This window comes from Athene noctua, chromosome 13, assembly GCF_965140245.1.
Source record: "Athene noctua chromosome 13, bAthNoc1.hap1.1, whole genome shotgun sequence".
Lineage (NCBI taxonomy): Eukaryota > Metazoa > Chordata > Aves > Strigiformes > Strigidae > Athene > Athene noctua.
Window position 1 is genome coordinate 22,163,877 of NC_134049.1, and position 24,627 is coordinate 22,188,503.

Here is a 24,627-nt window from a genome sequence, read left to right on the forward strand (position 1 = left end):
TCTCCTCTAGACTTCTTGCCCAGTGCTCTGGATCTGAGCAGACAGGGATTGTAGTAACACTCACCAAGGGGAGACAAGCAGCAAGTAGCCAAATCGAGACACCGGAGGAGAGGGGGGGCTTTATTGCCTTCCCTCTTTCTTTTTTTTTTTTTTTTTTTTTTTTTTTCCGTTCTGGATGCAGAGCCTGTCTTTTGATGCAGAGCCTGTGGATGCCACACTCTGGTAAGGAGATGACACGCCAGCCTCTGGTCCCTTCTGCCCCTTGAGCTGGGGGCAGGGGCCCGGGGACAGTGACGGTTCCCCTCCCCGGGCAGAGCGGGGGGGTCTCTCCCTCTAACTGAGCAGCAGCAGCAGCAGCAGCAGTCGCGGCCATGGACAAGCTGCCCCCCTCCATGCGCAAGAGGCTCTACAGCCTGCCCCAGCAGATAGGAGCCAAGGCGTCGATCATGGACGAGGAGGAAGACAGCGACAAGGACACCCGGAGGAAAAGCATCAGGCTGAAGCCACTGCCTTCGCCCTCTGCTGGGAGCACCCGGGCACTCGGGGGGGACCCCGGCAGAGGGGGGGACCCCGGCCTCCTGGAGACGGAGGCAGGCGGCAAGGGCGCCAAGACCAGCACCAACGGGGACTGCCGCCGCTTCAAAGGGAGCCTGTCCTCGCTGGCCAGCAGGCACCTGCACGACGCGGCCGAGGAGAAGAGGCTGATCGGCGGCGAAGGGGAACCGGCCTCCCCCAGTGAGGACAAGAGCCCCCCCGGCAGTGGGGAGCTGGAGCAGGGACTGCCCGCGCCCCCCCCGCCAGCGTCCCCCCCGGAGCCCCAGCAGCAGCAGCCCCCCCGGGCTTGCTCCTCTACCTCCATCAAAGTGGAAGGAGGCGGAGGGTGCGACCAGATCACCCCAGATGAGGAGCAGAGGCTGGGCCAGGCCGGTTTCATGCAGAGGCAGTTCGGGGCCATGCTCCAGCCGGGGGTCAACAAATTCTCCTTGAGGATGTTTGGCAGCCAGAAGGCCGTGGAGAGGGAGCAGGAAAGGGTTAAGTCTGCCGGGTTCTGGATCATCCATCCCTACAGCGACTTCAGGTACAATCCCCCCTCCTCGGCCACTCAAAACTAGCCGGCCTGCCCCTGCCCCTCCCCTGCCACAGCGCACACACCCAGACCGAACTTTCCTTGCTCTCTAGTCAGAGGAGCTGGAGGACACTTCCAAGATCCACTCCAGTCAAACAATCTGCAGGTTTCATTTATATTTAAACTTAATTTAGTGTACCCACACTGTTACTAATTTTAAATTGCATTTTAAAACCAACGAATATCTTTCGTTTTGGCTTTTTATAAGGGAACGCCTCTCTCTAAGTTCAGTGTAAATGGGGAAAAATGGTCCCACCTGATGCACAACTCTAGACTAAAAGCGTGGTGTCAGCTGCTTAACTAGTCCTACATCCCCAGCTCAGAACGGATGGTCTGCCTGATTCATGTTTCAGTTCCCATTTTTGAACCTCAAAGACCTCTCTCTTCTTCCCCAAGAGTTGGGGAAGGATGTTGCTACTGTTGCTGTTCTGTAGGGCTTCTTACTGCAGCAGTGCTTGTCAGGAATTGGTATGTGCAGGGGATAGCAGCATTCGTTAAGAAGGAACTTAACACCTTCAGAGTCTTACGGAGAAAGATGTTCCCTTTTCCATCTGTAGATCCTTATTTGCAAAATTAATTTGGATAGGGAATAGTTAACATAGTCTTTATGAAAGGAATGGCTTTCTTTCACTTGGACAGCAACGTTTCCATGAAGGTTAATAAGGAAATTAATTAACTTGGAAACCCTAAAGCCATTATTTTTGTAGTTCTGTATAGCAGAGGGTATTTGTGTTTGGGTATTTCTGAGTAAAGTGTTGTCTGTTGCACAGGTGAATTGTCCTCTGCAATATGTATGTAAAGTACTGCAATCAATAATTAATTACTTAGTGCAATCAATGGCTAAGGTTTATTGCTTCAACTTTAATTACAACTGGCTTACATCTCACGTTTAAGAGCAGACAGAAGAGCATTATTCAAACACATCTATCAATCTATGTGATTTTATTGAATTCTTGGACTCTTCAAGGAACCTTGCATTATTACCTAAAATACAGTTAGCAAGATAATAGCAGGAAGGGGTTCCAGGGTGGATTTGGGTGCTCAAAGACAGAAATGACAGAAACCTCTTGACACTGCCTTTTAGAGATTTAGCAAACAGTCCACATGCTTAGAGGATTCAGCACTGGCACTGAACAGATTCCTTGATATTTGCTTGGATTAACAAATGTTATTAGAAGGCTGCATGAATTGGAAGACTGCACTGTCGTTTAAATTCAGCGCATTCGAGTGTCCCAAGCTCACAGCTGACCAAGCGTCTGAGGGTTTCCAGTAGTTACGTCATGATACATAGTCCTTGCAAATAGAATCTTACTCAAACCCAGATGGGAAAGCATATAAAATTGCCTCCCAGTTGTGACTGATCAAGTAGTACCTCACAAACACAGTGAAATGTGAGAGTGATTAGCTTTAAAAGGAACAAAATTAATTTCATACTCTTGGCTATAGATCTTTGTATTTTGCCACAAGTCTGGAGTTAAAAACTAGCTGCTGTGCTTTCTTGGGTTATTCTAGCAAGGTGTTCTCTGTGTGTTGCATCCTCATGGTATTTTGGATTTAGTCTCTGGATTGGATTTTGATTTATGCAAAAGTAGTGTTCAGCTTGCATATCTTTTATTTATCTGTATAGTGGATTTATTCCCTTCCATCTTTATAACTACATTTTCAGCATAGAACCAGACTGGCAAACTTAAGCAAAAGGATTGTAACAGTAGCTGAGTCTTGCCCACGATGAGATGGTGCTAAGAGTTTATTTTTGTAAGATTCTTAGTGAACCAGTGCTTATTCCTCAGAACAGCACAGTAAATTATGAGGTAAGTTTTTATTTCTGAGGTGCTTGGCTGTAGGGCCACTCCTAGCCTTACACAAAGGAATGAAATATGCAGACAAGCTTAGACTCTCCCAAGCCAGATGATCAGACTGAGTCTGCTAACGCTCAGACGTTCGTGTGCATGCAGATATATATATGAATGCATGTATGACTCGTTAGTATTAATAATATAATCCTCCCCTGACATCGCTTTGCATTTGTGCAGAGAAAGCCAGTGAGTTGGATATCTGTGCCCTGGTGCAAGACGCTCTCTGCTTGGGGTCAGATTCCAGGTAGGCTGGTATTGTGCCGCTTTGGGTTTCTTCTAAGTTGCTGCTAGAAGCCTAGCACATAGGTATGTGCTTTCTCCTCGCTATCGTATATCAACATCAGATGGGGCGGTGGTACTGATTGCACAGAGAGACATCTGGAGAGACGGGGAGGAGTTGGAGACATTACTGTATGGTCAGTACGTGTATCTTCTGGGGAACTCTGTTCACCCCTGTTTCTAGGTCACTTGCAGCATCTGTTTGAATATAAATGTCGCTTAGAGAAAATGTGTGGACTTCCATGAAAAATGACCTATGAACAATGGCTGCCTTGAAGGAGAAGAGTGGGAGCTTTCCCAGATTCTCTTCGGGTTTTGTATTCCCTCTCTGAATGCTACTAAAGCATCTGTCTTGGAAGTGACTCACATGAATATGAATAACATTTTTTGACCTCTGAAAAGCAGCAGATTGTACCAAAGAGCAGATATTATAAAAATATTTGCAAGAGCTATATCTCTGACCCAAAGGACTGTATTTTCTGCTTTGCAAATTACGCAGTGCAATGCGCGATTGCTCCTTGTTATAGATGGGTGCAGATTCTGGAGCATTAGGATCTTGTAAGAGGCATGAGTCTTCATTATCCTGCACTTTGCCATCACCAAAGCTATGCAGCAGCATTTAGTATAGAAGTTTCAAGTCCTCAGCTATTTAGACCCCGATCTTGTTTTCTGCCTTTTTGGGGAAAACAGTTTCACCTCTGAGAGTGAGGTGCATCTCCAGGCGTTTTGGTCGAGCTCCAGACCTCATAACTTGGAGCTGTCTCAGTACAGCTCAAGATCTGAAGTTTTGAATGGAACACTCCAGCCCTAATTACTTGAGCTGGATTCTGCTGTGAAATGACATTGGTGTAATTCCTCTGACTTCATGGAGTTGCTTCTCTGCGCTATGCGAGAGGAGTTGCCGTTTTAGAATAGAACAGAGGCTTTCATCATAGTCTCATTAAATTATCGTTTTAGCATCTAATGCGGCTAATTCCAGTAGCAAATCTATGACCCTCCAAGAGTAAAGCAAATTAATATAGATTAAGACTCTGTTGATTTCTGCTTTTAGTCCATTGTGAGGGGAAAAGACACCGAATGACCTTTATAAAAACCAAACAGAGTGCCCCTGAGTACTCATGACTAATGCAGTGGACTAGTTCTGGAAGCACTTAAAAGATGTTTTAGCAATTTCTAATGAAAATAAGAATACTAGCTCCTGCTCAGAGGTGCAGACGGATGTGCTAGCAGCCTCAGTTTATTTGCATCTGTGGTTGACTGCACATCGGTGCAGAGCCAAACTGTATTTCCTAGATCAAGATTTATCTGCAACTTTGAAAGCTTTTTCACTGGGTAGATAGAATTGTAATTTATTGCTTAGAGAAAGCATTGATCCAGTACAATTGGTTTAATAAAAAAATTCCAGACAAACAATGATCTATCTAGTTTGCAGCTGACTGAAGCATATTGGCTGTAGCTGCTATCCAGAATTGCTTGCAAAAAAGTGTAGCATGCTGCTTTTAGAAGGCCTGAGAACAGATACACTATCTGAAGGACCAAAATAGTCCAAACAGTGGATGTAAATAGACCTGCACATTATTCACTGCCCAGTAATCTATTAACTTATTCACAGAAAATACAAGCTGCTGCCTCCTTGAAAACAATGGAAAATATTCCGGTCGGTAACAGTCCCAACTTCAGATTTTAGAATTATTCTTTCCAGGGGTCTCCCTTTGTTATAATACTTGTCTGCAAATAGATCCTTTTCTTCATTTGCTTCTGCTGCCAGGGCTCCCTATCTGCTTGGGAACTTGGGGAGATTTCTGTGGCACCAGAAGAAATGCTCAGGTGTGATGTATAAGGTAGGGGGATTTCTGAAGAAATTTGCTCCCCTTCACGCTGCTTCAGACCTCTGAGCGGTGTCAGACTGCCTTCTCGTGGGGAATCAGTGGGGTTTACTAATTATGGTACTAAATACCAAACCAAACAGCACTGGTGGGACTGAGCAAAAATGGGAAGGATGTGTGTTTACCTTTCCCACTCTCCTGAGTAGGACTGATTTCCAGAGTGCCTCACAGAGTGCTGCTCTGTCTGGGGAGACTGTTTTCATTCCTAAGCTGTTTTGTTAGGAGGGTAAACAATTTGTGAAGCATACAGCACTGCTCACGGACTTTGGCAGTTCACTTAGGTGGGTGCTGCTTTCCCTGTTCTCAGACAATAATGCCCTTTTCTTTACCTGCTGCCCAGAATGCAGCTTCTTGTGCCGGCTTCTCTTCACGCCTTATCCACATTCAGAGGCTGCCCACAATGGCAAACTCTGATCTTGTGACTGGCCCACACTGCTCATAGCAAAGTAAAATGAAAGCTACCCATTGTGTGAGCCTTATGTACAGCAAATTGAAATTCTGGTTCAGTGAAACCTCTGCTTAAAGGGAAAGGTCGGGCAGACCGTTGTGTTAGTAGCAGAACCTGTGCCTGTCGTTAGAAACAAAGTGCAGAGCAGGCACAGGTTTATGGGTAGGCAGCTCATAGACTTGGCTATCTTCTTTTCTTGTTTATGCAGGTGGCACTTGCCTCAAAATAGTGTGGGGACACTGCTAGCTAAGGAAGGGGAGATGCTTTCCTGAAGTCAGATTTTGCCGTCTTTACTTTCCTGCCAACTACTAGGGCAGTTTTGCTGTAGCAGAATGAAGGGATCCAAGCAAGAATAATACCAGGGATAATCCAAATCTCACTGAACAGCATGGTTTGGATTTCTGTTGTCTTCAGTGGACTGTGAAACAGGCTGCAGGAGAAGAAAGATGGTTTTGTGACCATGAACTAAGGGGACCAAATTGGTGCAGCCATACTTCCCATGTCCATAGGCAAGTCATCACATGCTTCATGCCCACGCTAGACAGTCAGTGTGGGGATATATTTTTTTGTATGAGACATGTTCAGATGCTGCAAAAGGCAACGTCTGAAAACGGGAAGGCCTCAGTAAATGAAACACCTCAGTGTATCACCATAATATAAGGCTATAATCATATAATATTATGGTATTTTCATGTATGTTCATGTGCAGAAAATTAGATGAAAGAGTATAAATAAATATTGAAGCAAGCACTGAGATCTAAGAAAGTGGTATGATTAAGATTTTCTGAATAAACTTAAATCAGGACCTTTGTAAAATCTCTGCTAATAGATGACACATTATCTCTTCCACAGAAGCCCATGCCTCATTCAGTGCACACAGGGATGCTTCCTTTGTGAAAAACCACTTAATATTTTCTCCATCTCTCCTTGTAAGATATTTATTATATGTTACCCCCATATTTACTGGATCTTATTCATATCCTGTTCTGAAAAAAACATGTTAATTTCCTCATGTTTTTTTCTTTTCTTTGGCCTTATAAATTATTCAACTATAATAGCAATAAATGTTCCTTTCGCTTCCTGATATCTTGGCTAGGAAACCATCTCCCCAGTTTATAGCAAGGTGGCAGAGACTCATAGAGATTAAGGTCAAAACCATTCATTAACCTGGTGTAGTCAATTTGAGGACCTCTTTGCAGAGTAGGTAGCATTACACAGCACACCTTATGTTCAGAGCTCTGCCTTTCTGAGTGCTTAGTAAGGAATCAGGCATCACTGCGACCCAGAAGACACAGGCACAGAGATAATGAGTACCTGTTTTAAGAGTAATGGGTGCTTTAAGAGGATTGGGACATTCTGATTTGGACCATTTCTTAGACTAGCTTGGTGAGCAGCCAGACTGAGAAATAGGCACGCTGATCCCACCCACCCTCTTCCTGAGCCTCCGATGTTTGTTAGTTTATCTGTTGTTACAGAAAAAAAATAATCACAGCTGTAAACAATGACATAGTGTTCGCTTTAATCATCATCTAAGAATATTCTTCTAATTACAGTTTTGGATTGAATGATTTGCCTAGCACCTCTGCAGGAACTTTTTGGCAGAGACAGAATCTCCAGGGCACCACTCATCTGCCCTGGCCATCACATCTCATTCTGCAGTTATCTCTTATATTGCAAACCTTCCAGATTGTGCAAGAAATGAGCTCCTATAGCAGAACTCTTTCCCACACATGTCTGCCTCAAGCACTTACTCTTCTCTTGAATGAAGTATGAATCCTATGGGAAGAACTGGTTTAAATCATGTAATGACTGTGACATAATACATATGTACAGCTAACCTCAGTTCTGCTATTTCATAACCTGAGATTTTGACTTCACGGTCTAATTTTTAATACAGTGGTTTTGTACAGTTGTTAACGTTTTAAAAACCAAAATCAGTCCCTATCATCATTATCATCATCTCTCTGGATTCATTAGCAGGTATGGATCTTTTCAAGGATATGCTGCACTGCCCTCTGCTCTGAATGAAGCAATGGCTGTAGCAGGTAGTTACATCAAAGGAACGGTGATGGACCAGATTCTTGGGTTACTTTTCAGGCTTCAAAAGGAAACATGCTCTGCTTTTACAAACTCTCTACTTGTTTTCTCCCCAGCACCAAAGCATGACGCCTTCTGCCCCACTCTCTCCAACCTGTTGTTTTCCCCATCCCTCACTTCAAGTTTGTGTTTCTTATCCCACCACCTCCATTTTCTAGGCTTCTGGTGGCAGGTTGCTTGTCCAGCCAGTCCTAGGCCCCAATACCCAGCTTATCATCTGATCACTATTTTCCACCTCACCTTAGTTTTCAGTAATGCCTCTCCTGCCCCCTCTGCCCCCACCATGTTCCATTGCAGTATGTCGCACTTGGCACTTTACTCAGGCCAGTTCCCTCCCTTCCCATTCTCCAGCCCTCAGGTTTTTTTCTGAGTGGGTCTCCCCAAATTAGTCTTCTCTTCCCTTCAATATATTCTCAGTTACTGTCGTCCCTCTCTCTTCAAACAATCTTGGTTTTCTCAGCCCCTGCTTTCCTTCCGGATTAAAGAATGGATCATTTTGCCTAGTAATTTAAAACCCTTCCACATTATCCCCCTTTTCATTCTTGGATGCTACTAGCCCAGCAATGTTTAGACAAACTCTACCATTTTTTATTTTTTAAACTTGAAGTATCTCAATCCTTGGAGCTAAGCATTTTAAAGGATGAATTAGTGTAGAAACACAGTCTCCACTGCATTAGTGTGAAACAGATTTTATTTGAGGGGAAAATGTGTTTTCTAAAGGTGTTTATTGGTAGGCACACACAGAATCAGTGTAGGACTTTTCAGTACTGTTATAAGCAGGTAAATTTAAGCTTTAAGCTTTAACCAGTGTTATTCTGGTTAGGTAATTGCTAGTGCTCTCTCTTGCACTGAGTTTTTTCTGCTGTAGAGTCACTGCTGCTGCACTGAAATCCATTTATTATGCAGATAAAAGAGTGATCTTTGTCTGGAGATAACATAGTGTCATTTTAGCTTGAAACCATTGAAATTTGTCTTTGTTTCTGATGTGTTATGAGCACCTCATTAGCAAGCCCATGATTCCCTCAGTTTGCTCTTGAAACCAACTATCTGAGCTCTCATCTCTGCCAGAGCATAGATTCTTCCTTTCTCTTATTTTTGAAGGCTGTGTGGGTGCCAAGGCAGTTATAGGTCAATTGAGTTATTGTTGGTTCTAATTGGCACTCTAACAAGCTATTACATCAATTTACCTACAGATGAATGTCACTCAAAAAGAAAGGCTCCAACTCCTTTTCTGTCTTTGAGAACTTAAAAAAACCCCATTTCCTCTGGTGAATGTAAGGGAAAGGCCAGTCTGTAGGGGAGCGGCTAGTGAGAGATTTCACCCCTAAGTGTTTATGCCACAAGGTGCATGGCTGAACAAGGTCCAGGCTGTTCCTGGGCGCGGAGGGGTGAGAGTCTTTCCAGAACTCCAGGCCAAGAGGAAGAATTAAGAAAATCACTAAATCTGACAAATACTCTTATATATACCTTTCCTGATTTGTAACAGAGCATGGGTTTATTTCCATGTGGAGAGACCTACGTCCTCTTCTCCTCCTTTATGGGTTCTCCGTGTCCCACGTTCCTGTGACTGTTGATGCAGGTGTAGTGTTCACTGCCATCTTTCAAATCAGGCAGCACCCGGCTGGTGACATCATTACCTTTTTGGTGGCTGGTAATCTATAACTTCATGAGATGTACTTGTTGCAGAAGAGTCAGAGTTATGATGGTGAATAGGGTTGATTTAAGTTCTGTTCTGAAACATTTAGATAACCTCTTCCTCTAGCAGCAGTACAGTGCTTATTCCCATGTTATCTGAGCATTTCTTAGTGAGACGGTTGTAAAACAGTCGCTTTTCAGCCTACAAGTCAGGACAAGGTTCTTTGACCAAGCAGCACTGCAAGTTCACCCCGGGGTCTCCAAATCAAAGCTGCTTTATATATGACAAGCAGTAAGAGCTGCTCAGGTATCCTTGCTTAAGTGGGCAGTTTTTTTGGTGAAGCACAAGGCAGATGAGAACGCAGCTTGGCTCTGTGCAGCTCTACAGCTCTGCAGTGCTGACAGCACTAAAACCAGGGTTATGGCAGCAGACAAAGCAGTTAGGACTCCAGAAACAGAGAAGAGAGAGTAGATGTGTGCTGGGCTAACAAGGTGCTATTGTAGAGACCTTTTTCTGCCCCTTTTCCATGTTGAATGGTTTGCTACCTGGGAAGTCCCTTTAAAAATTGAAATTATTCATTCCGTGCAGTATATTCACAGTGGCTGACATCAAATATGGTCACACCGTGCCTAGTATTAGCACCAGACTGTAGTAAAACCAGGCTGTTAACTCCTGAAGAGATGCTGCATGCAGGGAGGGAAGACAGTGCTGGTGAGAGCATCCAAAGGGGAATTCCAAGGTCAGCTTGAGGGCCCACCACTTGGACATTATAGGGGCACGGCTGTTTCCCCAGTGATGCATAAAAGCTAATCTCATTTGTGGTGACTCGTCCAAATGTGCTAATTAAGGATTTAAATCTCTGCTTCTTTGGATGGAGAGCTTGTCTGTGTTTATGCATCTATGTTAAAGAGCTTAGAGGCAGGAGAGGTACTGCAGATTGCCAGCTGACTCTAATGTAGGAGCTATAACTCTTTTTTTTTTTTTTTTTTTTTTTTTTTTTTAATTTCACAGCTGTGCTCGGGGTTCTTATGACTGCCAGGAAATCCGTGGCTGTACATTGAGTAACTCCTCATCCCTGTACACAGCTCCAGTGAGACAGTATGCAGAGGAGCTCTGATGGGATTCAGTTTTCCTGGTTGGAACTGCTGAGCACTGTTAGTCTGATGCTCAGTTCCACCCTCTGTGTGCAAAAAAATGGATTTGCCTGGGTGTGGGAAAAAAATGTCTTGCAAAGTTATCAGCGCTCCAAAGCTTGTGGGGGAGATAACAGCTGCATTCCAAAGACTCGGGGACTCCACGTTAAGTCTCTTCCTCTCAGCCGTCGCTTCACACGTGATTTCAGGGCAAGGTGCTAGTTCATCACAGCATGAACATCAGCCCAGTGCCATGTCTGGTCTGCAAAGGAGCTGCGTGCGCATGTGCCAGAGGACGTGGAGGCCCCAAATTCTCCAGGCCGGCTTTGCGTGCTCTCCCACCCCTGTCCACCTCTGTGACTAGGCTGCGGGTGGCGCAGAGCGCAGGGCAGGGAGCTGAGCGAGTGCCGTGACATCTTGGCGCTCTGCAGAGAAGCAGGAGTTGCATTAGGCACAGTGAAGCAGCACAAAGGTGACATTCCCTGGTAGTGTCAGGGTTTGGACTAGCTCTCCCAACAGTCAAAATGATAACAGAAATGATAATGATGACTGACCCTATGCAGCTTTTTTAACAACAGCAAACCCACTTTCATTAAGCACAAATTCTTGATGCTTGATCTTTCCCCCTGTGCTTTAAAGTACTTATGTGTGCACAAGTTATACTTCTATTAATAACAAGAGGAATATTTTTTTCCACCCCTGATTTTCTGTGAATTGTGGGGCAGGCAGGAGAAAGGACCAGCCTAGGCTACAGGTCATGATCTGTTCTTCTTGATGCCTATACAAACCATTTGTATCATTCTCCCATGCTCATTTAGCTCCAGATACACTTTGAATCATAAGCGATGTATAACAGATAGAAGGACAAACTGGAAGGCAGGTCAGGCATCTAGTTTTGGTCCTGTGAGCCATCCTGAACAGAATACTCTGTGCCTTGATTTCTCCAACTTTGACAAGGGGATGAGGGCACTGCTAAGGGCCATGGGAATGCTGTGGAACTCTGAAATATTTTAACATAACAGAAGATGCCAGAGTAGATGTCAGCAAGGGTGTGGTTAATATCTACAAGGCAGTTTCATAAGCATTTCTTCGTGATTATCTTATTCTGTGTACTGCTGTGGATTTGGTTACATCTCTTGTCCATCTTTTGTTAGACCACAAAAATGAGTACTGTTAGGTGATTTCTGAATAATTGGTTCCTTTGTCTTAAGGAAACTGGTTACCAATGTCTGTACAGTTCCACATATGGTGAATTTAGAACTAGGCTGGGAAAACATAGAAAAAAGCCTGTACGAGGAGGGAGACAAGATGAATTTTACCTTTTTTGTCTGTAAATGAGAATTGTGCGTCCCCTGCATGGGGTTTGGAGATGCTCTAGAAAGAAAATATTCCATCTTTTCCTCACTGGTGATGTGTATTGCAGGGTGTGCTACTCTTTTCTTTGGGTATATGTGATTCCTTGACTTCAGTAAACACTCCTGAATAAAGAGTCTGGCACAGGAGCTGGCAAGATGTCTGTCCTTTTCTGTGGTGTGGCAGCTTTAGAAAACATCCTCTAAGCTTGCCAGCTGTTGAATGTTTCAGATAATCTGTTGTGACCCTTTTAGTGCAAACACAAGTGGGCTTCAGACAGTGCCAGCCGCAGCTAAGGTGATACACTGCCTATGCTATGGTTAGAAGAGCAACTAGACTTGTTCTACAGTTGGGAACTAGAACAAATGCCTGGGTCAAAGACATACTTAAATCGAACTCCAGATTTGGCAATGACAGTTGGCTCAATCCTGACTGCTATTGGAAGGTTTCTGGTCCTCAGTTTTGCAAAACCTCATGTGAAGTTACACTGTTTGGAGCTTCTCTTGGTGTATTCCTGTTACGACTGGGCTCCTGTGCTGTCTCTTTGCAGGACTGTCACTCCACTCTCACCTACTCCTGATCCATCACCCAGATGGGGCAAATTCCTCTGGCTTCTTGTTGTCTACATATATTGATCAAAAATTGGGCCAAAGCCTTCCAAACAAGGGTGGCTCTGTTGGTCGTGTGTTCCTTTTGCAGCATAAACAGGAATTTAGGCTAACAGTGGCAGATGTGGGTATGGCCTAGGGCTCCTGCTTTTGAACAGGGGATCCAGAAGCCTCATCTGCAAGTAAATTCACATAGCGAAATCTGCAGTGCAGACAAAAAAAGATTTGCCTTGACATCATCTGCCCTGCTTTGAGATCTGGGGTCAGTCAGGAGAGCAATGCACAGCTCCCAGTCTCCCTAGCTCAGTAGAATTAAGGCTAAGCTTCATCATGAGCTAATGCAAGCTGTTTCCACCCCAAATAATTGGCTGCTGGATGGCTTTGTGTCTGTCTAAGCATTACTGCATGTGGGTGGATGTGTTATGTGTGTGTGAATGAGTCTGCTTCGGAAATTAACACATAACATCGGGGGTGCATCTAACGATACAATACCTTGTGAGTGATGTGGATGTGAGAAGTGTAAAACAGAGCTGTGCCCGTCAAACATCTGTACAAAGATCACTCTCCCTGGTACCACAGGATGATGATACCCACACCCAGCCCATCACTACCTCTTTTTCGCTCTTCCTCCTACCCTAAAACACCTCAGATGTCTTTTCTGTCCTCTGTTTCCCATAGCCAAAATTTAAAAGCAGAGAAAAAAAAAAAGCAGCAAAATTTCTCAAAAGCTCAATCCCCCAGTCACCACAGCTCTCTTTGCAGGGCAGAGCACCCCATGGTGAATAGGAAATGACAGAGGTGTTGGCTTGTCCGTAGAGAAGGAAGGCAATGCCTGTCCGTGAGCACAGCTGTTGGAGACACTGATGTACAGAAGTCATGCATGACTTGGGGAGTCAGGAGATGTAACCCCTCTGGGACTTGGCAGCTGTTATAGGGTATTATTTTCACAAGGCTGAGCTGTTCTTAAACACTTCCTCTAGTGTAATCATCACACACACATTTTCTCAGTAATGGTAGGCCATCAGCATTTCTTGCCAGTCTTCTTAGATAAGATGTACAGAGACAAGCTGTGAAAGAGCTGAACAAGATGCCTTGACGTTAGTCATTCACATTTCCTCAGCTTGGCCCACGAATAAGCTTTAGGCCCTGCTTTCTCTACACATCCTTGTGGCTGAGTTTTTTTCAGGCAAAGAGCACCTCTCTGGAGTGAGGACAGGCGAGGGAAAACTTGTGCCTGCCCAAACTTGGATGTACAGTTTGCTATGGGTCCAGCTGTAATGGTTCAAGGTGGAACATCACTTTCCGACAGCTGGTCACTAGAGGAGGGGATACAATTCTTCACAAGCTCTTTGAAAACTTGTGTTTCAAAGGAAAAAAATATACGCTCCTGGTTACCTCAGAAAGCGGAAGGGAGGATATTAAAAAAAAAGCAGTTTTCTAGTAATTTTCTAGTAGTTTTCTGATCATTCAAAATCCACAGCCGTTGATGGAGCAGACTACTAGCCTTTACAGGCAGCCAGATAACACTGCGAGTAACTTTAGTCCAGTTTAAATGGTGTGCTTCATCCTGATTCATCCCCTGCCCAGAAGCAGTAGTTGTATGTTGCTCTGCTGTGTACTGAGGAACTGCTGCATTTCCCCTCAGCATTAGCCTTGCTGTAGTGCTGGGTGAAATTATTTCTCCACACTCTGGGGTTCTTGTGGATGCAGAAGGGTCTTTGAAATTAGTTTTTATCAGTAGACGTATGGTGCCAAATTCCTTGGTGAGAATCCATCTAGTGGGGGTGACACTGGGAATCAGCTGTACTCTGTGGAGCTGCTTCTGGCCTGTCTCTGTTGTATCTGTACCCCCGAGGCACATACGGGCATTGTGTCTGGCACTGTCTGAGACCTGCTAATATTGCACTACAGTGAGAGATACCAGATTACATTCACATTTTGATGTTTGTGGAACGGATCTTCAAAGCAGGATTAGTGAGGCTAGTAGCTCTCTCTTGCTACAGTGGAAGTATTTTAGAGCACTGAATTTTCTGCTCTTCGCCCACAAAATAGCTATTTCTGATTTAATGATGTCTTTCATAAAGGAGATCCCTAATTTACAATCTGAATATCTAATGAGCTAAAATGTTTTTGGATATACTTGAGAGCAGAGTTAATGTGCTATCTGCTTTTCCTGGACTCCAGTGAAAGACCTTCTGCTGTTCCTCACTGAAACCAAGCAGTGCTGAGGATGTTGGCTCGAGTGACTTGCAGAGTTTTTTTCCAGGTGCCCTCATCACTGAACCATCTTCATACTTCTCTTTCTCAGCCTTCCTGTGATCTATTGAGTGCCTGCCAGTTGGGCTGAGTCATATCACATATATTTCTGGTGGGATGAATTTGAAAGAACACAGAGGAAAACCCTAGCTTTTGCCTTACTACTAAGCTTACTTAAACAGAAGGAGTAGATTAACTAAAAAGAAGAAAAACATAGAAATCATGTAATCAAGCATTATTGAAGTGCACAAGTTCTTGGCTAATTTACATAATATGCTAGCACATTCCTGCTGAAATCAAAGGTTAAGTCAGTGCCTGCTGCAGTGGCCATGAAATTGGGTCCTCTATGTGTAGAAGTGTATTTCATGTTTTACAGAAGGGGGCCTTTGTGTTCTTGTGTTGCTTCTTGAAAAAGATGGCATTCACTGAGACATTGCTGCCGTCCTAGGTACCCAAAAAAGGGCAGGGAACTGACTTACCTCTAGGCACCACAAGCAAAGGATAAAACATGTCTTTTGAGACACAAAATTTAAAAGTCTGTAATTGTCTTTTGTGGCTCTAACTTTCAGTACCCAGAGCATGTTGAGGTTATTTTAGGGTTTCTTCTTCCAGACATGGGACCAGAAGTACATTCTTCTAGATTGGTGAGAAGGGCTGTGGCATCTGCAAAGTGCCATTGCCCATCTTGCATTGCATGTGCTTCTCTGGGCTTCAGGCATGAATAGACCCTGTCCTCACCAAAAGAGGAAAAAAAAAGAGAGCTCTGTGATGAATTCCTGCCTTGAAGTAAGGGGATTTAAAATTTTAAAAAGGTAGATTTAAAATATACACTTACACGTCATCTGTCAGTGGTATCTGCACCATAAATAGGCAGGAAAGTGCTTGAATATCACTGCCTTGGGTATACATATCACCTGTCCTGCTATCCTTTTGGTAACTGTTTACTGTGTCAACAAAACTATTTGCATGTTTCAGTTACACCCGATGTCTGTGGTAATTATATTGGTCATATGTCCAAAAATCTTTAAAGAGACTGTTATTTCACATTCACTTTGTAGCATGTCTGAGTCCTGATGCTGAAGTGTAAATACAGGGTTTTTTTTTTAATTATTTATTGGCTTTTCATGACTATCCTATCTGCACTGTCCCAGCTGTTTGTGGAAATAGCTTTGTAATATTTCTGTGAAATAGCAAGGATATATATTCCCATTTTATATCTGGAAAACTAATATACAGAGAAACTACATTAATTTCTAGTGAGTTGCTCACAGAATCTGAACTTGAGTTGTGTAGACAGCACAAGTAGTTCCTTAGTGACAGGACTGTCCTACCTTTTTCTGCAGTGTCCCTCTAGATAGGATGGAAACTGGCAGGCTGGAGCCTCCTTGTTATGTATTGATGGAAAATGGGTTGCATCAATCTGAATATATTTCTGAAACAACTTGTTTCTGGCAGGTTGTTCATTCTAAAAATATATTTATTTCTAATTGCTGAGTGGAATGCTTAATGAATTCTTCCTTCCCAAGAACAATTAATCAAAGAAATGATTTAGGGCTGGCACTTGCTCCCCCAGGGCTCAATGGCTGTGTTCCATTGACTTAAATAGAGCAGATCAAGTCCAGCCCATACTGGAAAAGATTTATCTAAGCATTTTTTAATGGTGCCCATCACTATTTGTCTGGATGTCTCTGGCAGAAAAGTACTATATGTATTGGAGGAACAGCACAGGATGTTGTAGTAGAGTTACAGCAAGCTGCTGTGTTTTGCAACTGGTGTTTTCCTGTTTTGGATATTTTTTGAAGAGAGGTATTATGCAAACGCCCGTTGACTGTAATGGGGATTTGGAATGGTAAGGAAAGAAAGAGCTGCAGTTGCAACCTGCTCCGAAAGGTTTCTTGACTGGAACAAACATCTGGAGTGGACTGTGTGGGTCACTGAGACCCTGCAACATAGATTAGAGTTTTGATAAAGGAGAACCCCACCACACCACAAAGATGTCCCCTTTCTACAAAGGATTGAAAGTCAGAAATTTGTGGCATGTCCTGGAAAGAGTGGTAGAGATCTGTCGACATCCTGTGTCTTGGCAAAAGCCAGATACATGTTAGGTGAAAATGCCCAGATCCCCAAGCACATCGTTCCTTTACAGGAGTGTTATGTAGCACGTTACATGGCACACAGGAAGATGAAAAGCCAAAATGGCTCCTACCATTCTGACATGAGGGGAAAAGCCTTAGATGCCCTGAATGTGGCCACTCAATTTTTTATATTCTGTATAATTGGTGATTCAAAGCATTCTCTTTGGGCAACAGTGTCTGACAGTATCCTTTCTAGAGGAGAACATATTCTAAATGTCCAGTTTCTGAGTTCATTCTCTTATCTCAGAGTATGCACCAAATCCTTCTCATTTTTCCCCAAGCCTCCTGCTGCCCTTGAGCTTTTCCTGGGTTTCCTCATTTCAGTCAGTTCAATGCAGAACTGTTTGCAGGAACAATAAATACTAGTTTCTCAGAAACTGAAAAGGGCTTTGGAGCTCCTTGCATAAGGAGCTGCCTTTCTGTGGAGCTGAAGTGCTAAGTTGTGAGCTGAGTTGAGTGCCCTTAAGACACTCGAGTGGATGTCAGGATTCCCGGTCTCTCTTCTCCCTTCTGCTGTGGACCTGCATGTGAGTGGGGCACTCGGGAAACAACTGTGTCTCCATGCCTCAGTTTCCTCAGCTGGCAGATGCTGAGACTCAGCCACCTGCCGTAAAGTGCTGTGAGGTCAAAAGGAAAAAATCTCTTGTGAGCTACATACTGTTTCAGTACATGCAGTAATTGATTCAGCATCCAATGTTTGGAGGGGATAGTGGATTCACGTGGATGCCTTAGGTAAGCATAGCCTTAGCACGGTATGTTACTTCTGAGACCAAAAATAATCAGAGGCAATTGGACTTTTTTTTTCCTTGATTGCTGCATTTTTAGAAGGTGATTCATCTCTTGTCTGGGGTCTCAGATACCTGAATAGCCCCAAGATCCCAGCAGCATTAGTCTTTTTGAGGATTCATTACGCTCCAGTCCAGCCTGAATAACTCATTGCGAACAGGAGTCTGATGTTAGCAGCAAGAGAGTTGAGGAGGAAAAATATTTTCTGCTTTAGAAACTCAAACACACATAGTCACTACCTCATTAACATTTTAGATGTCTTACTCCCTTCCATCCCCATCTTCCCCACAGAAAGAGGCTTATGGCTGGCACATCGTGTTGAAGCTTCTCTGAAACATTGACACCAGCATTAACATTTCCCACCAGGGCTGAAAGTAATGATGTAAATCAGTGTTGTTCTGTTGATTCCCCTGAAGTGATACTGATCGGTAGGAGCTGAGATTTGGAAACAGTACAAAATATGTACTCTATCCATCCCAGTCCATGGTCCTTACACATTGCTCCTTTGGCACTTCCTCAGCTGCTAACACTTGATACCATACTGCTGTTCACAGACTAGGCAGAAAATTTGCACTAGAGTTGCCATCCCTGTTGGCCAAAGTGTTTTTAACCCAAAAGCAATGCCTGTTAAAGAAGGCATGGAATGAACTCTCTTCCAGGTCTTCTTACCCCTGTGCTGTGTAACCACTAGGTCTGTGATGAAGTGTCCTTGTCAGGGATGAAAGCTACGTACAGGCAACACATTCTGTCACTCTGGCTTTCTCTCTCCTCAGTGAGCACGTGGTTTAGGAAGTTTTGAGCCTTTAAAGAGTAACACAACTTTGAATATGATCATTAGAGCAGACCATTCAAAAACCCCAAACTACTTTCTATTACCTTTTTCCTGGCAGCTTTTTGAATTCCCATCCTGCCATTAAGCGGGAAAGAGGTTGAAATTTTTCTCCCTGCTCCATCTGGCGTATCCAGGGCTCACGCAGAGTGGTAGGAATAAACGTGCATGGGTGCTGAAGTCTGGCAGATGCTGTTGTTTGTCTCAAACATAAATCCTAGTAACTCTGAGTTGGAGAGCACGCGTGCCTTACCCTACAAGCAGAGATGTATCTCACTGAGGCAGTTGCCTCATGTAGCTGAACGACAGCTCCATCAGGTTCAGGTTTGATCCATCCTCAGGCACAGGGAGCTCTTCCTCTGTTTTTTGGTCTTTTTTCATAAGTTAACTGGATGTAAATGGCCAGCTGTTCAGCTAAATGACATACATAGTTGTTTCTAAGGCTGCTTAAGCCCACTGGTGACCTGCTGTGGAGATGGTTGTCCTGGTGGTGTATGGTTCAAGGGTTACGGTGGGTAGCCCAAACCTGGGTCTCTAGGAGCCTCTATGAGAGGCTGGATGTTGTAGTAAGAAACTTACTGTTTCACCCTGCTTTCCATCTGGGGAGACTGGAGCTGTGATTCCTAATCATCGCCAAGTTGTGGCATAGCAATACCTAGGAGGAATATTTTTAGTATCTTAGATGGCTAGAAGTCTTTTTCTCAGCCTGACAGATGACTTAGCTATCTGCTGCATGCATTTATCACCTCTTTGTGGACTACTGGAGAGCACGAGGGCATAAATTTGTCAATCCAAACAAAACAACAGGTAGCAGAAAGCAGAGCAATGTCCCCTCCTCTGTCCTCCGCTTTCTAAACTATGATTCTTACCCAGTTATGGGACTCTTTGCCCTATTTTAGTGTTTAATTTTAGTAAATGGGGTTCCTAGTGGTGAGGCTGACATCCTCATCTCATGTAAATTCATACTATGTCAAGAGAGCCATGTTAGTTAAGAATCCAGCCTGTCATCTTTGTAACTTACCAAGAAGGTAAGTTGGTGGAAGATACCTGTTCCATCAGTTGATGTCATATGTCATCTGCCACTCTTGCGGCAGCATTTACACTGAACTAATATACACACGTACATATATCTATATCATCTCTACAGGTGTAAAGTCTGTACCTGCAGCACTGAATCCTGTAAGTGTGACCTGCTATTAATACTCTGACAAGTAAAGGTGAAAGATCAAATTCAGAGAATTAGGCTTTGAAATCTCTACCTGAACATCTCCAAGAAATTGGAGGCTGGTCACTCTGAAATAAGATACAGTTGCTTTCCTTCATATACTTGGGTAAAAATCAAACCCTTGGCCTAATATTGTTGCTTTTTGAGACAATTCAGAACTCCCTAGTGCTGATCTACCTTTCCAACAGACTGCCCGAACATTTGAATTTGACTCATGCTAGATGTTGGATATGGACCAGGGCCTGAACTTCATCACGTCACAACTTAAACATGTCTTAAGGCTTTAGTCCTTCACATTCCACAACATATTCATGATGACTGGGAAGCTGCAGCCTTTATTGATCTATCCGTTCTCTACAACAACATATGGCACGTTTCCATGGCAATAGGTCCCCCTAAAGGGGCTTCCTTCCTCTCCTCAGTATACTGGTCTTTTTCATTATTAAATCATCACAGATAAATGCACACAGAGGAGGGTCAACCTCTGAATCAATGGACAGCAAACAAAGAGGAACTTTTCCATATTCATACAAGTGAGAGATTTCGGAAGATCAAACAATGCAGAATTGCCAGGCTCTTAGCATGTCAGTCTCATACATAATGTATTCTGGGAGCTCTATGAAATCAATACACTTCTAACACGTTGAAAACCTCTGGGATTCAGCATGGGGAGGTGGGGCAGCAGAGAGGGGAATCAAGAAATATTTATGAGTGCAGTAGGGTGGGTTATGAAGAGAGGGTTAAGTTCTCTGGCCCGCGCTTTCTGCCATGAATGTAGTTTTGGTAAATGCTACAAAGAGAAAAATTGTACTTAATTCTTTAAATCTGGGAGGATGTGGTGTTGCAGGTTCCTTCTGATAAAGTCTGACGAGACAACCACAGAGTGGAACACATCTTATACACTGATGTGGCTCTGTAGGAGGTAATCCCAGACCACCAGTGGCTGGTGTGCAATCTGTCTATAACTTCCCTTGACAGGGAGCCTGAAATGGTCTAATGTCCCACCTGTAGGGAGAGGAGTCCTGCCAGACAGGTTAGAGCTTGGTTTTCCTATGGTTGCATGACTTGGTTTCCCTCTAGAGGAAACTTGTGCTTATAAATCTCCCACTAAATCTGTACCACATTATCTTCCAATGGTGTCTCCAGCCACTGCTGCAATGAATTTCCACTGCAGACCAATTTAGGTCTTTGATCGCCTGGTGCTTTGAGAACAATAGTCTGGGTTCAGTGTGTAAACTCTCTTCCTTTGGGCCTTCAGAAAGAGAGGGAATAAGTTTTCCTACATGTAGTACCCACAAAAATTTCACTGCTTTTTCAGCTTGTTACAGGGGAGTTCTCCATGAGCTAGTAATAGCTCTGCCCAGGCAAGTGAGAAAATATTACTAATGCTGGTTTTAGTTAGAAATGGGATGTGTGCTCTATTGGCTTCCATATTCCAAATTTAGAGCTGGAACAAATGAAGTCTCTTGTGGCTATCTTGTTTCTGTCTGTGTGTTCCCCAAAGGGGTAGATGAAATCTTGTTTATTTTTACTTTTCTGGGAAGATTGGGTTCTAAGTATAGATTTAAGATACTGTTTAATTTGTTAGGTTGATATTGGCAGGCAGGAAGGTAGCAGGAGTTGAGAGTGGTCAATTGACTGCTTCGTGCAGAATTCACCATGACCCTTCTTATTCTTGTGACATGTTTATGTTTCAGCATTATTGGAAACGAAGTGCAGGAGCATATTGTTTCTGTGTGATACAGTATGTCTGCGGACATAGATCTAAATGTTCCAATATATTTGCAATTATTGAATGGCAGATTGCGCATAAAACTGTTGAAAATGCTTATACAATTTCTATTAAGCACACTGCAGGGTTAGGTGGTAGACATTGACATTACAGATCAGATGTCTAGAGTTTTTGTTATCCCAGGACACATGCAAATCAGGCAGCAGCACTATAGCCTCCGTGAACTTCTCTGTCCTGACATGCCTCAGCCTGTACTGAAATGACAGGTTTGCTCAGTCTCCATGAAACTGAGCTTAGTGATACCACTTGCTGTGTAGTTCACATACACCGTATGGCATTTGAAGGAACTTGAGTGAAAGATAGCACTATCTAGTAGTTAGAGTGCTGTTGTCCTAGCCAAGTCACTTAAATTCTATCATCAGCTTCCCTGTCTGAGTGAAAGTTAAATACACTTATGAGACGGGGTGTCATCAGCTCTTTGGGATAAGGTTCCATTTATTTTTTTACATGCTTGAACAATATTTTTAATGTGGTTTTGGTTCTTGACTGGCACACTTCAGTGCAAAGATAATACGAAGTACTTAGGTTTTCTGAGGCAGCAAAACAGGCAACAGTGAAGTTCCAACAAAGTTGCAGAATGTCAGGACTATCTGCCTTGGCTGATTCACAAAGCCTGTTTTAAACTAACTAGGTGGAGGCCATAGAAATATCTCTTACCTGATAATCTAGTTTTTGTGCAGGACAATCACCACCAGTTTCTTGGCGGCTCCTCTAGCAGCTCCTGTAGGCAATGCTGAGTGTCCCGGCTATCCGAAGAGCCCTGGAGGGGAGATTTCCCTGGAGGTCCCAGCATGTGGTGTGTTCTTCCTCCCTGCAGAGGCCAGAGCCCACACGAGGCAAAGGCTTTGCCATTTCTCCTTAGCTAATACTTGATGAAAAAAGCAACTTCTCTGGCAATGAGCTCATGTTGCATTTGCAGTTTTTAACCAGAGCTGGTGGGAAGTGCAAGGTCCAAGGCTTTTATAGTCACAGCAGTAGAAGCTGGAGCTCCTCTGAGGGGGCTGCCCACCGCGGTGCTGTCTGTGGTCCACTCTGACCGGGCTGGCAGCAGGGGCTGTGCCAACAGCGACCAAACTCAGTGTCTGTTCAGAGCATTGAGCTGTTTTGTAGTTCAGACTACCCTCAACATAAAGTCTACTTTACTAGTCCTCAATTCTTTTGAATTCTGTAAAAATCTCCATTACATAGAATCATAGAATGGTTTGGGTTGGAAGGGACCTTTAAAGGTCGTCTAGTCCAGCCCCCCTGCAATGAGCAGGGACATCTTCAACTAGACCAGGTTGCTTAGCCCTGACCAACCTGGCCTTGAATGTTCCCAGGGATGGGGCATCCGTCACCTCTCTGGGCAACCAGTGCCAGCGTTTCACCACCCTCATTGTAAAAAATGTCTTCCTTGTATCCTCTCCTCACCTCTAATGCTTGTGGCCTCCTCTGATCTCTCTCCAACAGCTCCATGTCTCTCCTGTGCTGAGGACCCCAGAGCTGGACCCAGCACTGCAGGGGGCTCTCACGAGAGCAGAGCAGAGGGGGAGATTCCCCCCCTGTACCTGCTGCCCACACTGCTCTGGGTGCAGCCCAGGGTACCGTTGGCTTTCTGGTCTGCCAGCACACATTGCTGGCCCATGTCCAGCTTTTCATCTACCAGTACCCCCAAGTCCTTCTTGGCAGGGCTGCTCTCAGTCCCTTCACCCCTCAGGCTGTGTTGATACCCAGCTTGTCCCAGCCCTTGTGCAGGACCCTGTACTTGGCCTTGTTGAACCTCATGACGTTCACACAGGTCCACTTCTCGAGCTTGACCAGGTCCCTCTGTGTGGTCTCTCTGGATGTCATGCAAATCTTCATCTCCTTAAGAAGCCTGACAGTATAGTGAGTATATTTGTAGGTATTATCAAAGAACTAATAATCTAAGCTAACCCATATTGATACAATGCATTATGTTTTGTATGTTAAAGAAAGGGCATAATTCATAATGTACTCTGTTATAATTGGTTAAATGCATCAATGCCTCAAATGCGTTGTTTGCAAATTGTCAAGTATTATAGCTGGAATAAAAATATCACTAAGTAATGTCTATGTTTATATTTTTACAATGGAAAAGAAAGGAAAATTCCCCTTTGCTGCTACTGGTCAAATTACAGGATATAACATGACTGAAAACCTCTTCTGAAATTAGACAGCCATATTTTCTGGACAGTAGTTCTACCTCTAAATAAGTTACTTAAATGTTTAGTATCTCATAGCCTATCTAGTTGTAATATAGGATGATAATACCTTCTTTAATTATGTGTGCTGAGATTTAATTAATGTATGGACATTACTTTGAAAAATGCAGGGTGCTGATTATTGTTTAATAATGTAGTGTTAGATTTAAAAATTGATGATGATGAAGCCATACATGCTACCTTGCTTGGACTGCAAGTTCCATTTTAAAGTATTGCATAAGCAATAGACTTCTTAATTTTCCACTCACCAAAATCCAGTAATTATATTTTAAGGTAATAATATAAGCATATGTGTTAAACTCAAAGCACAGTATGGAATTCTGCACCGTTTAGAGGGGATTAGGTGAGCAATTATGTAGATTGGGGATAATCTAAGTCTAAGGCTAAATACAGACCTTGGGAAATATCTTGCCTCAAGTAAAACTGACAGTTGAATTCAGTGTAAATTTTGTCAAAGACAACACATGTGTTTTAAGAAATCTAGACGCAAAGTGCTCCAAGGCATACACCTTGTTTGCAGCGGACGCTGTACTGTGAGATATCCCTAATCATACACCTGCTTATGCAAGCACTTAAAATTCATCACTAGCTAATAGTCCTTTTGCTCCTGATAGGAAAGTTAATCACATGCAGAACTGTATCCCATCTTAGTAACTCACTGAGAGCGCTTACTCTCTGATACCCAGCTGAGGCATCATGATGACTATGGCATCTAAACTCAGAAGAAAAATGAGTATTTCAGACTACCAGCTGTACAGGGCTCTCAGTCCTGCCTCCCTACTGTCCTCATGAGGAGGTGTTTGGAACATCTTCCAGACCCATAGGTGCAGCCCTTAACCCCTGTATCAGCCCTAGGAGTGTCCCCACTGTTATTTTCTATGTCTTTGCACAGTAACAACAGGCAGGGAAGTTGAATTTGGTGCAGCCCATGTTCTGTTACAGACAGGGACAACCACGGCT

The 24,627-nt window shown here is 43.7% G+C and overlaps 1 protein-coding gene across 3 annotated transcripts in view; it reads left to right on the plus strand.

Moving 5' to 3' along the window:
* Positions 1 to 228: 228 nt before the first annotated feature.
* HCN4 (hyperpolarization activated cyclic nucleotide gated potassium channel 4) overlaps positions 229 to 24,627 on the plus strand; it is a 105,377-nt gene continuing 80,978 nt past the window's right edge. For all 3 annotated transcript variants that reach the window (XM_074917524.1, XM_074917525.1, XM_074917526.1), the window contains exon 1: positions 229 to 1,078. In XM_074917524.1, coding sequence (XP_074773625.1) covers positions 372 to 1,078 — 707 coding nt within the window. In that variant the 5' untranslated portion in view covers positions 229 to 371. The remainder of the gene's footprint in view (positions 1,079 to 24,627) is intronic.